Here is a 19,018-nt window from a genome sequence, read left to right as displayed (position 1 = left end):
ATCTCCTTCTCAAGTTGTCTATGTAGGGAGGAGATTGTTGTTGATCTACACTTGATCGGCGCAGTGAGTCTGAAGCGTAGCCTTGCTGGGTGATAAAAGCAGTTGCTGATTCCACAACCAGAGGATACTTCTCGTAAAGTGGTGTACGTCAAGCTCCTTCCCGGGGGCAGTTGTTTTTTGTTTCTTAAATATTTTCTTTTCGGAACGATGATTGCATTTGTAGACAAAATGTATTGAGGTCTTCAAGTTCCAATGTGCTGTGAAGTCGCACTGAGGTCAGCATTTTGCTCATCCGTGTTCTATTGGGTTAAGGGCTGAATTTTTTGGTGCATGTTTTTTTAAACACAGAAAGTCCAGGTCAGCTGTCAATTGTCCATGATGAATCATTCCAGTCAGGTCCCTCATTAAGGACAAGCACTGCCCCATCTTTTTATTCGAGCACTGATGGACAAACAAGGTATCTCCATCTCAATGTGTCTCTGTAGGGAGGGGATTGTTGTTCGGCATGCATGACCTACATTTGTTTGCCGCAGGAGTCTGCAGCATAGCTTTGTAGGGTGATGAGAAGCAGTTGGCGTTTCCACAACCTGAGGAAACTTCTCAGGAAGTAGTGTACGTCCAGCTCCTTCCTGGGGCAGTCCCTTGCCCTTTCAATTGTACGTCTTTGCGAGGGAATGCGATAAAATGTGTTGGATTATACCCTCATGGTGCTTTCCAATCACTGTTGAACTGCTAATCGTGGTGGTCTTAAATGAATTGTAGAAGATGCCAATGGTTACTGAATACAATGTATGTTTATAAGTTGGTTGAGAACTTTGGTTTTCCTGAACTAATTTTGTTGTATCTGTTTTCTTTTGTTTTGTATTTGGTTTGTAATGTGCCCTGAACATCCAGCAAGGTGGACATGTGTGCATCACAAGACTTTATTATTACTACTATCTGATTGGTCTTGGTTACAGGAGGTTTTTATTGAACTGGCAAATCCAACGCATGTCTGACAATGGCTTCGACCCACGATGAAATCTAGACGATGGGCTTCAGGATATAAATTAATTGAAAACACAATTAAAACATTATCATTAATAGATTAACACAGAGAAGCTCATCTGGGACATCACCCTGTGTATTGGTAAGGTATGATACATGTTGACAAGAAATTGTGATGCATTCATGGCATTGGTGAAACTTTGCAGCAAAAAGCAGAATTCTGCTTATGTGACAAAACCCACCCAAATATATATCTTAGATCTGGACAACAATTTACTTTTAAAAAACAAAACAAATAATAAAATGTGTGTATGGATCTACGTGCTAGAGGCGAAACCCTACATGTAGGCAGCTGATCACTGGTTCTAGTACAGCGACAATTATTACTAGATTTAAGTTTAGAATTGGGTTGGGCCGTTGTGTTGGAAATAGAATGTTAACGCTTGCAATAGTGTTATTGCTAGGAAGTACCTAAAAAATAAAAAAAACGTCTACACTAAACGAATGCTGAAATACAAATGTAAGAAGGAAGATTTGTATGGGCTACTGGGAGGTGCAGTGTGACTTATCAATGCGCCAGGTGCCATGATCGAATATTGAAGAGGATAAGTTTAGACCAAATCTTAATGTGGTTAATAATGTAAACCCACTATATAATTACAGAATAAACAATTACACAATTACACAATTAAATAAATAGCTACAAATTGGAAAACTTAAAATAATTAATAAAATACTAGTGTATCAAGTATACTGAAAAAACACGTTTATTATTAAACAAAAACAATTTAGTAAAAAAAAAATACTGAACCATGAAGCTTGCATCACTTGTGAAATCTTGTTTAAATAGTCTGAAATACATAAATACAAATAGTAAAACCTAAAGGCCTACATGTAGCTTACTAGCCAATTTCCGACACTTGCCATTCAAGGCATCTTTGAGTGTTTTGGTGTAATTGTCCCCTGCCGTAGCAACTGGCCATTGTATGTCGACTTGGGTCGCTATGGCTTGAAAAGTTGGGTGTCTTTTCAGTGCCATCTTTTAGACTTCTCTTCCCTTGCTAAGAACCTCACCACCATGGTAGTTGTGTAGAGCAAGTTCTTCTTCCATTAACAGGCGGGATACAAGATTTTCTATGACAACAAAGTCTCCGCACTGAGCAGGGCGTTTGCTGTCGATGGTCTTGGTTGTATGTCCAAAGGATGACAGGGGATCATCAGATTATGTGGAGCTAGAAGGAACGTCCATGTTGAGCATACATGTACATGTAGCATCCTCTGCTGGGAAGACCTTACATAGAGTTTTCCCTTGCCATTTGTGGCTGAATCTGTACTTTCATTCCATCATGTGCTGGCAGCATACCGGTGACCTTAAAGATTGTGAACCAATCTCTGTGAGTCACAAAATCGTTAAACAGTATCCATCACTGTAAAAGAGATGGCGAAAACGATGGTGCGCCTTGATATGCTTTACTTTGTGACATTAACGGCTTAGATAGGACGACCAATCGTACACTTTAAGGCAAAGCATCCTGGAAACTTCAGAAGGATAGCAAAACTTTGTTTGCCATTTCTACCAATCCTTCCATTCTCTTGAAAGTAGTCATCTACATCAGGTGCTGGGCCATAAATGTAACACATGATTGTAGCTCCTCCACATGAACTCCCATGCCGATTGCAACAGGTGCTATCAAAACTCTTATAAACTATCGGCCTTTGTAAAATCTTCCATGACCTTTTCTTTCCGTTGTTCTTCAGTGCAACTGTGGAACATGGCATTATGAGAGATTAAATCCTCTCCAAGAACGTCGTCAAAAGCAGTCATGCAAGTCTCTGCACTGCCTACATGTATGTGACTGACTGAAAAAAACTAGTTTTCATGAGGCTAATGGAGCTCGCTGATCGCCTAGGGCTTATTCAGTATTTATGCAAAAATCTTCAACAAAAACTTCAAAGTTGTTCATGTATGTGTACTTTATACTTAAAATTTGAATCTAACAAAAATTTCCAAATTGTACTTTGCATCATCACTTTCAACGAACATAAACATTCCCTTTAACTTACCTGTGGTGCAACATTTGCAATGTTGCCAATGGCAGCAGATACCGCACTCCATCGCATGCTGCCTTCTGGTAATTTCTTTGCAGCTTATAATGCAATGGTACTCCGCTCGTTTTGTTGTCCCTTTTACCCCCTTTTCTAGTACAGATTGGCCTTTTTGATGATTTTCCACCAATGATAGCAACAAGCTGAGTGATGATTATTCTACAAAAATTGCTTGTCCAGATTATCCCACAAATTTGTAGGTCTTCTTCTGAGTTTAGTTTCCTATCGTTTACAAGCCTCGGTATCTTTTCAAAATGTTTGAATCAAATAGCTCTCTTTGAATAAATATGCAATTGGTAGCCTCTATTTCTGGTGGGGTTGGTCGGAAAAAGACCAATATGTCGAGATACTTCCCAATTGACTGTATTCAAAAACAATGGCGCACCTCCTGCATCACACAGAAAAATATTTGACTTTTACAGGAGGATGATGTCTGCAAGGATTGAAAAAATAATGCTGGTGAGATTAGCACTATTGACATGGCTGGGTTCAGCGTGGCAGTCTTTAACAACAGTGTTTGTTGAACTTGTTGATGAAGTTGAACTTTGAACTCAATGAAGACGAAGTGGCACAGCAGAAATACTGGAAGGATAGGATACCCGGCATTGTGAGTTCAATATACTGCAAACGACAGAACATGCCTGTTCAGGAACCCCCCCCCCCCCCCCCACAATTCACTCAACAGGTTAACAGTGATTTGGGGATTTTCGTTTACCCCTTTTAACACAGCATTCACAACCACTAAGCCAAATCGGCTTACTGCAATGCCAGCGAGAAGCTTGTATTCAAAATGTCCAAACTACAGAAGTCTGAAACAAAAACCTTGGCAATTAAATGTACATACTCCTTCAATATAGCTGAATCTTCACTAAATATGGAGAGTACATTTGAAACGTATAATTTATGAATTTTCTTCTTCTTACACATGATTATGAAAGATAAAACATGAAAGGAAATGCTTAAAAACGACGCCTTACTTAAACTTACCTGTGGTGCAACATTTGCAATGTTGCCAACGGCAGCAGATATCGCATTCCATTGCATGTTGCCTTCTGTTAACTTCTTCTTTGCAGCTTATGCAAGGGTACTCCATTTGTTGCTTCTCCCTTTTATCCACTTTTCTTTTAAAGATTTGCATTTTCGACGATTTTTGACCAACGTTAGCAAGAACCTGAGTGATGAATATTCTCCAAGAATTGCTCGTCCAGATTATCTCACAAATCAGATTGTCTGGTGTGCATTCGCTTGTAGGTCTTCTTTTGGTAACGGCTGAGTTTCCTATCGTGTACAAGCCTGAGCCATCTGAAGAGTGACAATTTGTCCTTGTTTATGCAGTGACGTTATCAGCTTGTAAAACCCCATGTTGCTGGTTCTAGCAGCTGTGTTTAGGGCTCTGTGCCATTCCTCAACGTCATTGTTAGTTCTGATCATCTGGCGGCTTATTCAGTATTTATGCGAAATTTTTAACAAAAACTTTGAAGTTGTAAGTGTGCTTTATACTTTAACTTTGAACCTAACAAAAATTTCCAAATTGTACTTCACATCATCACTCTCAACGAACATCATTAACGTACATTCCCTTTAACTTTACCTGGTGTGCAACATTTGCAATGTTGCCAATGCTAGCAGATATCGCATTCCATTGCATGCTGCCTTCCGGTCACTTCTTCTTTGCAGCTCATGCAAGGGTACTCTGCTTGTTGTTTCTCTCTTTTACCCCCTTTTCTAGTAAAGATTGGCATTTTCGACCATTTTTCACCAACAATAGCAAGAAGCTGAGTGATGATTATTCTACAAAAACTGCTTGTCCAGATTATCTTGTCCATTCTAGTCTGGTGTGCATTTACTTGTAGGTCTTCTTCTGATAACGGTTAAGTTTCCTATCGTTTACAAGCCTCGGTATGTTTTCAAAATGTTTGAATCAAATAGCTCTCTTTGAATAAATACACAATTGGTAGCCTCTATTTCTGGTTGGGTTGGTCGTAAAAAGACCAATATATTTCCAAATTGACTGCATTCAAAAACAATGTCGCACGTCCTGCATCGCAGTGTCAGTTTCCTGCCTTCTGTCAATCCTTGCACAGAAAAATAATTTACTTTTACAGGAGGATTTTGTAAGTATAAGGTGTCGCAGAGTGGACCCCTGCGCCACTCTACTCAGACTAACATCAGACATAAAACCCAGATACAAGAATGGAACACAGTGACACCAGATTAGAAATAATAAAGAAACTACAATTTAATAGAAGTACCCCACAATAATTTAGCTTTAACAATCTTCCAGTTTTGCACCTTTGCATTCTCCACAGCTTAGAGCAACCCGTACAACTTACAACCTTTACTACAAACAATTCTATTTAAACACGGTAAAGCTACGCCTTCACAAATCTCACAATGGCCATACACAAAAGATCAAGTAAACAACAATAATATGCTTTAACAACGAAATTTTATAGGTGAACCTTTTAGGCAAACATCTATGATCAACTATTTAGGCAAACAGTAGTCAATGGCTGCATGCATTTTAGAACAAGGGACATTTTGAGAACAACCCATAGCTTGATTAACTCCCAGTAAAATTAGTTTAAAGTTACTCACAATGCCTTTGGCTTCGACACCACTTATCCTTGGGTCCCAGATTCCTGGGAGGATTTACGTTGCTGATGGGCCCTAAAACACCCGCCGGACCCCTACCCGTGCTAGACGGGTCGACACGACACAGCCTCAACGCTGGCCTAGCTGTCCGCTGGTTCACACCCAAACAATACCCTTCTCAGCACCCGCAACGCAAATCTCAACCACATAAAAATTTTTGGGTTTTATAGTGCGCTCTATGAAACCCATTACAAAAGCTTAATAGCCCAAATGCCTGACGGGACATTCCAACCATAGTGATACAATCAATTATTGCCCCTCCCATGTTATGGCTATAACAATACACATTAACTATCAGCCATTTAAAGAAGTAATTTTTCCACATACTGTTACATAAGGATTGAAAAAGTAATGCTGGTGAGTTAGCACGTTCGCTGAATTGTGACTAAATATGGAGAGTACATTTGAAACGTCTAATTTATGAACTTTCTTCTTCTTAGACATGGATATGAGAGATAAAAATGGAAATGCTTAAAAACGACGCCTTACATGTACTTAAACTTACCTGTGGTGCAACATTTGCAATGTTGCCAACGGCAGCAAATATTGCATTCCATTTCATGTTGCCTTCTGGTAACTTCTTCTTTGCAGCTCATGCAAGGATACTCCGCTCGTTCTTTCTCCCTTTAACCCCCTTTTCTAGTAAAGATTGGCATTTTCAACGATTTTTTACCATCAATAGTAAGAAGCTGAGTGATGAATATTCTACAAAAAATGCTTGTCCAGATTATCCCACAAATCACATAGTCTAGCGTGCATTCGCTTGTAGGTCTTCTTCTGACAACGGCTGAGTTTCCTATCGTGTTTACAAGCCTCATCTGTCCTTGATTATGCAGTAATGTTATCAGCTTGTAAAACTTCATGTTGCGGGTCCTAGCAGCTGTGTTAATGGCTCTGTGCCATCCCTCAACGTCATTGTTAGTTCCGATAGTCTGGCGGCGAAAAAACCTCAAAATTGTAAAAAAAATTGTACTTTATACGTTTACTTATTCAGCTCACATCTACTGTCAAATTAGTGGCCATTCGACCCTGAGCTTGTCAATTTCCTTGCAGCAGATGCTTTCCCTTGCTGTTACCTTGGGTTGACATTGTCTACATGTACACCTAGATATTGAGAAGTAACATCCCAGCCAGTGCAGTGCAGTCCAGACGGGTGATCAAACATTCTGCTTGGCTGGTGTTTTTAAACAAATATATAAATTTCTAATATTATTATTAGTGGATGGTATTATTAAGGATGAGTTAGTGACTTTTCTTTCTCAACGTTAGGAAAAATATATGATTTAAGCTTGCGTACCATTCCGTGTTTCCGACACAATCGTTGTCCAAATCACAATCGGAAGAGTCTTCATCATCGCTGTCGTCATCAGACCCCGTTCGGGCTCAAACATGTAAGGCCTCGCACCAAGTTGAAGTATTTCCTTCCTTTCTTCTCCGTCAGTACCGCTACTGTCAAGTGGAGAGACTTTGCGAACAGAAGCCATAATTATTTTTCAGTATTTTGACAGCGACTTCGTCATGAGCTAGCTGAGGAGAATACTTCTACCACTTTTTCTAGTGCAGATTGGCATTTTGATGTGTTTTTTCTCGATCCTTCACCAACGATAGCAAGAAGCTAAGTGATGAATATTCTACAAACCATGTAGAATTGGAAGGTCTTGAGTATCTTCTTGTAATCTGCCTTCGTCCGGCTTCCGATAAAACAGTAGGCTAGAGGGACCTGTTCCTGCTCACCGGAGTAACTCTTGGCGAATGCATGGATAGTGAACAACTGGTAGGAAGGCCGTTTAACTATCTTAAACGTGCCGTCCAAATACCAGGTCTTCGCCCCGTCGAGAGCCGCCATCTGTTCCGGGGTTGCAAATATTACATGCCGGGACTCTCCGGCATGAATATCATCTTGGAGAAACCCCTCCGGGACGCTGTTCATTATGACCTTGAAGTCTTGGTCTTGAGGTTCTTGGGGCCGCTGTCTTTGCCGGGCTCTGTTGGCAGCTCTTGTGAGATTGCCGTGTCTTGGGCAGTTAACGGGAGCATCAGCGGGCAGAACTCCTTCAGTGGTAAGAACTCCTTCAACGATGTCGCTGGCTGGGCGGAAGACGTTGTCCTTGGCTGCCTTCTTTACTGCCACAACAACATCTCCTACGGCAGGGTGAAGGTGATGCTCGTTGTGACCAAACTTGAACTGATCACCATGCTGAAGGACAGACACGGGGCAACCCTGGGTCTTACTCTGCAAGCCACACACCCATGCAGAGAATGGAGGAGTGGGGTCCTTCTTCCATTTCATGGTGTATGTGTAGCCGTTGGAGTCAACCAGAATGTTTTTTCCCTGAACTGTACCTCCAGTGGTGATCTTGAAGCTGGTAACAGGAACATCACCGAGTCCCTCGAGTTCTTCATGAAGAGTTGGGTCGGCAATCGTGGCTTCCTCTTGTTCCTGCGGGATTTCGAAATTGTCACTCAAGTTAAATGAAATACTCATCACTATCGGTCAACATGTAAACAAATAGAACACCATTTGAGTTTAATTCGGTTTTTTTTCATACTCATCACCATCAGTCAACACGTAATTATTATTAAATAATTAATGCACGACGCCCTCAATCTGTGCAATAAGTCCACCTTCTATTAGCAATGTGACCCTTCGTTTCTAGATGCAGAAATCCAGAAACTGTGCTGAAATCCTGGAGGTACGAAGTGTCTCGTCTGAAGGTATGAAGTGTCTCTTGAGAAGGTCTGAAGTGTCTCAAGGGAAGGTACGAAGTGGCAAAGGTACGAAGTGTCCTGACACTGTTGAAGTTGACGAGTGTTGCAGCTAACAATTACCAGTTAGCTCCGGCAACCTCAAAGGACTGCCATGGGTGTTAACTCTTTTGAGTGCCCACGGCTGCCGCATACAAAAGGATGCCAAATATAATCAGGGTCCAACTAACTCCATCCTCTCAACAGTCCAAATCACATCTTACAATATTTTGGATTCATTGATGATTCAGATGACACACTAAATATCTTAGTTTCCTTTACTAAAAGAACAATTCACCAATAGTCAGGATTTCACTCATACAAATCCTCACCTTGAACCAAGAACAACTAACTTTGGTTAATTTTCGGCCTGTTCATTTCTCACATCCTTGGGCATCAGCTGTTGTCTTCGTGAGGATGGTGTAATCATGTCCTGAGCTTTGGAAAGCATCTTCACTTTGTCACGAGGGGTAGTCAAAATCCAGAAAAAAAGAAAAAGTAGCGGAGCCTCTAGATAGGTGTGAGGATTATACTGGCTGGGTTCAGTGTGAGCATAGCGATCCCTTTGGGCGAGGATCGGTACTGGGGCCACAATCGTATTGAAAAGACTCTGGGTTGTAGCACGAAGAAAAACTGCTCGGAGGCGGGCGTGAGCGGTGCATCGGCAACCCATAGGATCGGGAAAATCATTGGTATTTTGAGTGTAACAGTGTAAGCGTGCAAGTTTTTTGCGTTGCGCGTGTTACCAGTGCGCGTGGTACCAGTGAAACATCAGTAAACAAGCATGACCCTTGACTTCAACCACCAACCCATTTTACCATCTACCCCAGTTAAAAGGCGTTTTACCATACATGCCATGTAGTTGTTCCTACATGTAAGCCATGCAACCAAACACTATGATCTTGTACTATATAGATGTTTGAAGTTTATGGTCAAAATACTTTTGAAGAGGGGTTGGACGTCTTCACCCTACGATCAAAATGAGAATGTTCTCTCGGCCCCTTTACCACCAACCCCCTTTACCACCTACCCCAGTTTAATGGCGTTTTATCATACATTGTAGTTGTTCTTGAGCCAAACACCATATTGTAGTAATACAATTTTTATTGTATGGATGTTTGAAGTTTATTCTCAAAATATTATTGAAAGGGTTTGGACTTCTCCACCCTACTATCAAAATGAAAATGTTCTCTCTGCCCCCTTAACCACCACCACAGTTTTGTTTAACCATACATGCCATAAAGTTGTACATGTACTTGAGCCAAACACCATATATAATGTAATAAAAAAATAGTAGTAATAAAATTTATGTTCTTTTATTGTATAACTTAACTTAACTTAAATGCATTTATAAAGCGCTTTAACAGTTTCAAAGCGCTGTACAGTCAAGAAAAACATTAAAATGCAGGATTAAAAAACATGAGAAAAATAGCAATATGTTTTTTTATAGAGGTTTGAAGTTTATGCTCACAATATTTATATTTATTAGATGGAAATTTACATCAGGGATACTTAACATTAATTTTGGTTTTACCCATGTACGTGTACACCGATGTGTGTTAGCACTCATCAGTGCCACTGTATACTTAGTGCTTTCCTGAGCTCTATGAAAAAAAATCACCTGTAGGCATATCACAGGCATAGTACTTGTCAGCTTGTGGGTTCGAATCCCTCCCGAGTAATATGCCTGTGATCTTTTTACACAAAGCTTTGGAAAGTACTGAGTATTCAGTGCTCACACACATTGGTGTAAAGTATTTGGGTAAAACCAAAATTTATATTTTAATTTATATATGATTTAAAACAATGCTTACTTGAGTTGGCACTTACATGTAGGAATACCAGCTTAACAAAAATGGCACAACCGATCTGTACATGGATTGTTCAAGGTGGTTAAAGATCATGGATGCCACGACAAATTTTTGGCTGATTTGACTAAAACAATTTGTTTAAAATTTTGAATAGATTTGGGAAAGGAAATATTGCAAGGAAATTCTGCGTTACGTATTCAATACAGCGCGATGTTTCCTCATTTTGCCAACCAAAATGTTAGTGCGCACGCGCTATGTGCAATTTACGTATTTCAAGGGATGGGTCTATTGAAAGTTATAAAATCTCTCTGTGAAAATTTGGTGATGCATCTTTAAAGGTTGAAGGCTTTGGACACACTTGGTAATTACTTAAACGTACTTGGTAATTAATGAGCAATGGAGAGCTGTTGATAGTATGACACATTGTGAGAAACGGCTCTCTCTGAATTGTACATTTAGTGTTTATTAAAGCCATTGGACCCTTTCGGTAAACAGTATTGTCCAAGGCCCACACTTCGTGTATCACAACTTCTATATCAAATAACAAACCTGTGAAAATTTGGGCTTAATCGGTCGTCGGAGTCAGGAGAAAATAACGGGAAAACCCACCCTTGTATCCGCGCTTTTCGCCGTGTCATGACATGTGTTTAAAATAAATCCGTAATTCTCGTTAACGAGAATTGATATTGTTTTACTGTTTTCTCAAAAAGTAAAGCATTTCATGGAATAATATTTCAAGAGAAGTATTTCACGACTACCTTCTGTAAACCCTGTAAGTTATTTGTAAATCTGTGAACTTTTTTCTTTTTTTTCTGTACCGAAAGGGTCCAATGGCTTTAAGAGATAATTTCTCACCAAAATATTTCAATCTGAAATTTGTTCAACAATGGTGTTTTTCTTTCATTATTTTCTTGCAACTTTGATGACCAATTGGGACCCAATTTTCACAGTGAGAATACTGGTCTTTGACAATTACCAAATGTGCCCAGTGTGTTTATAAGGTAATTTGTAATACTATACCTCATAAATATTCATGACCGAGAGTCAAGTTCTCATTGGTCCATTCATCACCAAGTGCCAGGTGTTAATTTTGCTAACTACCAAGCGCGCACATGAGTATTCACGCAAGTGGTAAATGCGCATGTTAAGTAATAGTTCCCCGGGAGCTATTCTACTTGTCATGCGCACTACCATTGCGCGACGTCATCCCCGGGCGCTATTGATTGTGGCACTGTTTTGTATACACGCACGAACAGCACTCTCTCAGTGACACATCCATTACATAAACATTATCATGTGCATTTTGTTTCACAGTCATCATTTTCTCTTGCTCAAAACTCATGTTCCGGTAACTGAATATGTATGAAGTATAGTAAAACAAATATAACATGGTTTATTTCGGGTGACTAGTCGATGATCTCCCCTCGGTATTGGAAGTTGACAAACTAGTTTGTCAACTTCCAATACCTCGGGGAGCTAATATCGGCTAGTCACCCTCAAACCATGTTATATTTGTATAATAGTAATTGCCTATATATAGCAGCTTGAACAGCTTTATGTTTTTTCACAATACGATAGCATACTAGCGTAATGTAGATTAGGTTTCTTGATACCATAATGATACAAAGAAATACATAGCCCCCATGGAATTGCAGTGTTCTTAATGCACACCTTATTTTACAACGTTTTATAATTTTTTAAAATATTTTTTTTAAAGAAAAACTTTTGACATTATTGATGTTTTGCTGCTGATTGTTTTGATGTTTATGGATGATTTTAGATAATCTTATAAAATGTGTATTTTTAAAGGAATAAACACAACAGGTGGCGCAGTGCTATATTTACAAATCTAAAAGCAATGAACTTACTTTCTAACAGATTTTATTTACAAATCTTTATTCTGTAAATATTTACTTTCAAAGTATTTATTGTTATATGCAAAAACAGTCTGAATACATGTATGTATTTCTTTGTAGTTATTGGCCTTTAAAAATAAACAATGACTTTTAAACATGTTAAACAGATTAGTAATCTATGTGTTTTTCTTTTTTTTCCAAGCCAGGCTCTCCATTATCGGGTCATAGGATCACGACATCCATTTTTAAATATGTGTCTCAGATTCTGGCGTGTCCTTGACTGAAGGGATAAGAGCACTGAACTCGAGCTCTTGTGTTTCTGATCAGCATGAGTGTGGGTTTGAGTCCTAATCTTGACACTTCAAGGTGTGGGCTAATGTACAATTATTTTTATCCTGAGGCCGTTGCCACCTACTCCTAGGGCTGAAACAGGGTTACCCATTTTACAGTCCATACGGATGTAGGCTTGGGTATCATCAGTCCAAAGCCTGGCCGGTAGAGCAGAAAGCACTACCTCCCCAATTTTATTTGGCAAGTGTCACGACCAGGATTCGAACCCACACTCTGCTGATCAAACACAAGAGCTTGAATCCAGTGCTCTTAACCGCTTGGCCATGACACGCCACTATGTTGAAGGAGTAGGTCTCTCATGCTTCAAAAACGTACCAGTACTCTACATACCTTGAGTGCTTTGGTTTGCTCTTCAGAGATGGTAACTGGTTCTCGAAGAAAGGCAGAGTAATTTTATTGAGCACAAGTGCTGACCTACATGTAGTTCAAGCTTTAAATAGACTTTTTAATTTACGCTATTTTAACATAATTTTTTAGAATATTCCTAGGAAACAGAGAGTGGAAATTGCACTCAGGAAGAATGTCATTCCTGAGTCTTATGCGTGTGATATAGCGCTATTAAGAACCTAGTTTCATTATAGAAAGACAACATTCTGTCCAAAAGAACAGGAACAGAAAAAACCACATCTTCAGGGGGTGAAGCCAGATGGGCTATTGATGCCACTTGCTGGACTGTTCACAATAGGGCTTCGTGCATTCCGGAATTTTTCCAGCATCTGTTGGTTGAAGGCGTCGATAGTCGATACGCCGCAGATGTCTGTTATTGACGCTCGTACAATGCTGGCTGAGATGACTCGCTTCCTTGACTGAGGCGTCTTGAAGGGGGTTCCATTTGCGGACTTCCTAGGGCTGAATAAAAAACAGGAGAGATTTAATTTTTTTGAAAACCATACACTGATGATGTGCGTTTGTTTGTTCAGATGATCTTCACATCAAGGGAATTCTGCAAACTCACAGGGGGATATAAACGCCAAGCTGGCAACACCCAATCTCTCTCATACAAACATTGGTTTGACATCTATGATTATAGACCTTATAAAATCGTAAAAATTGTGATTCAGTAACTCATACTTATTATAGTGAAATTAGCGGTTAGCTGGGGAACTCGAACCCACAACCTTGTTATCGTAAGTCCTGCTGACCAACCACTTGACCACTGTGTTAGCACTGTATAGGCCCTACTCTGTACTGAAGAGAGTTCAGGCCGGGAATTTTGTATAAAATGTGCAAGGGCAAGGCTGTTTTTATTTTGCAAAGAGGGCACTCCCATTGGACATTTTTGAAAGTCATCAGTATTTTGAACTTACCTGGGTTTTGAGACTGATTTCAGTTTGCTCTTATTGAATGATACTAATTCATCATGTACGCTGGCAATGGAACTAAGGGAGGATGTGGACCTACATTGGTATAATAGAAAGAGTCAAACATTGAGTTAATCATTGTGATCACAACAGAAAATATTGCTTTAAAAATTTTCAAAATTATCAGAAACCAAACGGATGGTATAGATGTGGAATGGTTTTTTTCTTCTGGTAACCTTATTTTGGTAAGCAAACAGATGATTTAAAAAAAAACTTTTTGTCAGGATTCTTAGGGTTTCTAGGTTATAAAACTAAGAAGGGGGGCTTTTGGAATCTCATCATGTAGCTTCTGCCTACTCAGTCCGCCGTTGGTGGGAGTCAGATTGCATGTAAACATATTGGGAGCTTGTGAACGTGGGCCCATTGCCTAAAATGAATACGTGATAGTATAGCACATCAAGGGAAACTGATGAGGACAGGGCCAAATTTCATGGCTCTGCTTACCGTAAGCACAGAATCGGCGCTTACAGAAGCAGGGAATTCTGTGCTTACGCCAAGCATATTTCATGGGTAAGCAGGGAATTTTAGCTTTTGCGCATGCGTACTCCACGTTACTCGGCATTCTACGCTTACACAGCTAGCGCAGAAATTTGGCCTTGTACATAAGTGGAGAATGGTGATCGTAAGCGCAGAATGTGTTGGTAAGCAGAGCCATGAAATTGGGCCCAAGTGAATTGGGACAATACAAACTTTATTAAACCTTTACTGAAATCTGAATGAGGCCTAAAATGTACATGTCAAATAATAATAGATGAGAATGACTGGATTCTTACCCATATCTCTCAAGGCTTGCTTTGAAGCCAGGTGTGAGGGGAGGCTTAGGTGTGAGGGGAGGCTTAGGTGTGGAGACATACTTGGGACTGTCAAAGCAACCCTGCAGACAAACAACATATAGTCAAACAAATTTTTAATTTTTATGATTTGGCAGTGCCTGTTTTATTCATTACCTGTGTTCCTATTAATCAACAACAAGTTAAAAAATGACATGAAACCTATTGCCTCTCTCCCAAGAACAGTGATATGAAATAAGGAGCACTTTGTAAAGCAGAAAACTTCAATTGATATTTGGAATCTTGTATATACCTGATGTTTGAGATTTGTTCTCTCTTTCAGCACCCGGGATTCAGTTGAACTGGGCGTCGGTGGTGGGGGAGGTGGGGGGACTGGGATGGTGCAGTTGATCGAGGCGTCAGGGTGAAGAGGGGGTCTCCTGGCAGGGGTGATCGGAAGGTACAGAAACACATCGTCATCTGATTCTGGTGTCATTGAATACGAGGCTGATGTGGGTGGCGGGTAGGGGGGTGGTGTTGGGACAGCCTTCTTCGTGGAATGCGAGATTGAGGAGGGCACCTTGAAGTTTGCGGGGGGTGTGCTTTTGTTGCCTTTGGCGGCCTTGGATTTCTTGGCGGCGATCCGACGGGAAAACCGTTTCTTGCTCTTGTTGGCCTCTGTATCAATTGCAAAGATAAAAAGAATCAGGGCCCGATACTTCACAGAGGCACTGAAGGCGATTGCCTTCATAAACCCTGGTCATTGCCTTGGTGCCCTTGAAATGCTCCAGTAGAAATTTACAATTTCCTCCTAGGGTGCCCTTTACCACGAAGAAGATGCCTTGGTGCCCTTGCCTTTTCAAAAATGAAACATTCAGGCCTGAGAAATGATGTAAACAGTACGAACTGGCGAAAGCTATGTCCATTAGTTCAGGGCAAGCTTATATAAGTCTGTACAGGCATGATATTTAGCCAATTTGAAAAAAAAAGGAACATTTTATTGAGTACCCGGGCTGATCTGCATAAGCTTAATCTAGTACACATGGTTTAGGCTCCATCAACTCATTTTGAAACTGGTCTTGTAAAATAAATGTTGGTCCAGTAAAACAATCTTGAGCTCGTAGCTCAAGATTTTTTTACTGGATTTACCAGTCTTGTGGATTACCCCCCAAGTTCGAGTCCCGAGTTGGGTCGGGGGATTGAATGAAATTTGGCCTTACCTTGTGCATAGTCGTACACCTTGCCCATCTCATGCTCCAGAGCACCCAGTTTATTCATTGTCTCCTCATTGGTTACTTCATCCTCCAGGTAGTCGGGGCCGCGCATCGTTGCCATTACTTTGCACTGTGGTTAAAAACAAAAAGTTTATTTCTACTTGACTTCTTTTGTTTATGCAGGTATAGGCCTTACATGTTTGTGTGTTGTCTTAACATTTAGCTTTCGAGAGACTCTGCTACTAGGGTGGACATTTATATAGCATGGTCCTTTTGATGGCCCCTGTTGCCCCAGGTCTTGGCCTTGGTGCCCTTTCAAAAGTGTCCCATAGACTTTTAAAATATTTTCCAATGGAAGTGCCCTTTATAAGTGTTTTTTTTTATTTAAATATTTCATTGCAGCATGCCGCTGAATTGCAACATAAAAAAATAAAAAATAAACATTGCCTTGCCCTCTCAAAGATGAAATTCTAGGCCTGGATTGGTAAGCAGTTTGCAACAGACAATTCCATTTTCAAGTTTTTCTCTAGGAATGCTCCAGACTGCATAGTAGGGTTCTTTAAACTTAGATAAACACCAAGTAGAAAACATTCCTAGGATCCAAATTTTAAGAGGCATGTGGTTGAAATTGTGACATTTCCAACTTTTCGGGAACCCCTGGGGTTCAGAATCCACACAGCTTCTACAAACAGTGTCCTCATCACTAGAGAAGTAGATCAAAGACCTAGGCCATATTTCATTGCTCTGCTTACCGCTGAATTCTGGGCTTCAATCACCAATCTCTGCTTACTGTGCAAGCGCTGAATTTCTGCGCTAGCTGTGTAAGCATAAACTTTGAGTGTGCACAAGCTAAAAATCCCTCAGAAACACGCTTGACATACACGTAAGCGCAGAATTCCCTGCTTCCGCAAGTGCCGATTCCTCGTTACGGTAAGCAGAGCCTTATATTAGGCCCAGGCTTCATCAAGCTGACTCAAAAAGTCTGAATTCAGATAAGTCTTAAATTTCTCATCCCTGCGTTTACCTTCATGTAGGAAAAGATGCCAGCATTCTCTGCCTCCTCTTGCTTCTTTCTCACTAAAACCTTCTTGTAGACAGCCGGGTTTTTCTCTAAATAGCTCATCAACTCCTTCAAGAGCAAAACAAATTTGAGAAAAAAGTTAGAACCCGTGCTCTGTCAGTTTGTAAAATTAAATTCAAGGTTCGTTCCAAAACCCTTCACACATTTTTGTAGTCAGTAGGCTACAAATACATGTACATGTTGAAGAGTTTTGATGAGCCCACCACAGTTTCAGGGTTCACTCGCATTTTGTGAGCAACCACTAAGGACAAACTCTGTGGAGATATATTGGAGGATTCAGGAGGGCTGCCAAACAAAGGACACCATGAAGTGAAGATTAAGGATAGACATTTTGAAGGTACTTAGTATAGGATTTTGCATGGTGGAAATACGATATATAGAAAGGGTTTCTTTGTAGAACCATCCCAACTCATTTAGAGATTATCACCGCAAACCTTTCTATATTGAAGGTGGTAAAAAATTTTTTACAGCCCTTCTCAGGCCTTCTCAATTTGATCTTGAAGAGACACGCAATTTCACTCAGGTACATTGTAAGGGCGCGTCTAAATTTGTACGAAGGAACCTTGCACAGGGCACCACAGCAATTCCTGTTGGTGCCATGCCTTGTCTTGTCGTAAATACTGCACAAACTGCCGCCACTGGGCTATAATGTAAGCGTGCAGACCCTCATGCATGCATGCTCCTACTCAAATTTTATATTTTCAAGGAGGGATGCCGTCACTTGTCTTGTAACGCAATGGGTTATGTTAAGCTTGCATTCTGACCTGTAATGCCTTTTCAGTTTCCACTGCCCCTTGTTGTTCAAATTCTGCTGAGGATATTTGCTGACAGAAGGCATACTGCATCTTCTTTGGTGCGTCATATTCATTGTATATCTCCATCTTATTATGGTGTCCTTGAAAAGATCTGCAAGAGTGGAAGAAATGTCACTATTATTAAAATAAATGAAATGCTGTTTGTAATTTTGTCCTTCAGACCAATCAGACTCGGAGGTTTGAAAAGGTGAACAATCAGTTTCAGGGCTTGAATTTCAGTAAAATTAAAGGTGCTCGATCAATAGTTGCGATAACGTAACCCTCCTCCCCTCCACCGTCAGGAGGAGGGATTACATTATTGCAACTTCTCAATCATTAGTTTTATACAAAGCTTGCTAGATATAGGCCCTATAAGTGTAAGGTACTGGAAAAAAAAATATAAAAAAAAAGGTACTGGACAACAACAAAAATCTTCTGGGAGCCAAAAATCAGAAAAAGGAATGGTAAAGTTAATTAATTAACTTAATTCAATTTACAATATAAACTCTATTTTATATTATTATTATTAAATTAAGAAGAATATTCTTATAAATTTTATGGGTGAAGCATCGAAAGCGAAGATTTGAACACAGAGTATGTTGCGGGAATCCATTCTACTACTGTCAGTGAGTGACAGTGTCACTCATACATGTCAAGATATGGTTACTGTGGTTGTTGAGCATGTTGAAATTCTCTCTTGTTGATCCTGGAAATATTAGTATTGTTTATATATTTATTTATTATTTATTGTTGGCTACTTCACTTTTCTACAATCTACATACATCTACGTCGTTTTTTAAATAATAATAGTTATGATTTAGTCAAATTTAGCCGGTAATAGTTATCAAATTGTTCACTATAGTATAAAATAAATAAGTAAATATTGGGCTTATTCTATTAATACTAATTGATAATTAATTGTATAATATTTGACTCGAGTAAAACCAAAATTTTAATTTGTGTTCAGTTTCAGCATGGTTTCAGTTTCATTTTGACAGTTTGACAAGACAAAATTCCACAAAGAGAAAAGAGCAACAAAATATCAGAGTACACATTACATTCAGGGTCACTCTGACTGAAATTACTGTACGTGTGACTTAAATTTGTTGAAATGAATATCTTACATACATACATACAAACAAACAACTTCTCTCCCTCTTCAAAAAGACGTACCGATCCCAAAACAAGAAGTCCAACTGTTTTGAATTTTCCGCCGCTGGTGAATACGCTGGTTTTAGGGGTTGTATCGGAAAACCATTGGTAAAGGTACAGAGTACCAGTGGTTGT

At 39.8% G+C, this 19,018-nt stretch overlaps 2 protein-coding genes across 6 annotated transcripts; both read right to left on the bottom strand.

Moving 5' to 3' along the window:
- Nucleotides 1–643: 643 nt before the first annotated feature.
- LOC139937995 (uncharacterized) lies at nucleotides 644–8,233 on the bottom strand. The gene has a single exon (XM_071933322.1). It carries the CDS (start codon nucleotides 8,231–8,233, stop codon nucleotides 7,364–7,366), a length of 870 nt encoding a protein of 289 aa, XP_071789423.1. The 3' UTR covers nucleotides 644–7,363.
- Nucleotides 8,086–18,987, bottom strand: LOC139937994 (uncharacterized). 5 transcript variants are annotated; one of them, XM_071933320.1, is made up of 8 exons: nucleotides 18,856–18,911; nucleotides 17,702–17,843; nucleotides 16,881–16,985; nucleotides 15,863–15,986; nucleotides 14,956–15,320; nucleotides 14,646–14,746; nucleotides 13,819–13,908; nucleotides 8,086–13,360 (listed from the first exon to the last, which is right to left on the bottom strand). In XM_071933320.1, exons 2-8 carry the CDS (start codon nucleotides 17,816–17,818, stop codon nucleotides 13,141–13,143), a joined length of 1,122 nt encoding a protein of 373 aa, XP_071789421.1. In that variant the 5' UTR covers nucleotides 17,819–17,843; nucleotides 18,856–18,911; the 3' UTR covers nucleotides 8,086–13,140. The 5 variants fall into 5 exon arrangements, with proteins under 5 accessions (XP_071789421.1, XP_071789422.1, XP_071789419.1 ...); XM_071933321.1 differs by having other exon boundaries at nucleotides 8,087–13,360; nucleotides 18,905–18,987; XM_071933318.1 differs by having other exon boundaries at nucleotides 8,087–13,360; nucleotides 18,860–18,929.
- Between the last annotated feature and the right edge of the window lie 31 nt (nucleotides 18,988–19,018).

The sequence above is a fragment of the Asterias amurensis genome, chromosome 6, assembly GCF_032118995.1.
Source record: "Asterias amurensis chromosome 6, ASM3211899v1".
NCBI classification, from domain to species: Eukaryota; Metazoa; Echinodermata; class Asteroidea; order Forcipulatida; family Asteriidae; genus Asterias; species Asterias amurensis.
The sequence above is the reverse complement of the archived record's forward strand: the minus strand, read 5'-3'. Positions and strand labels throughout refer to the sequence as shown.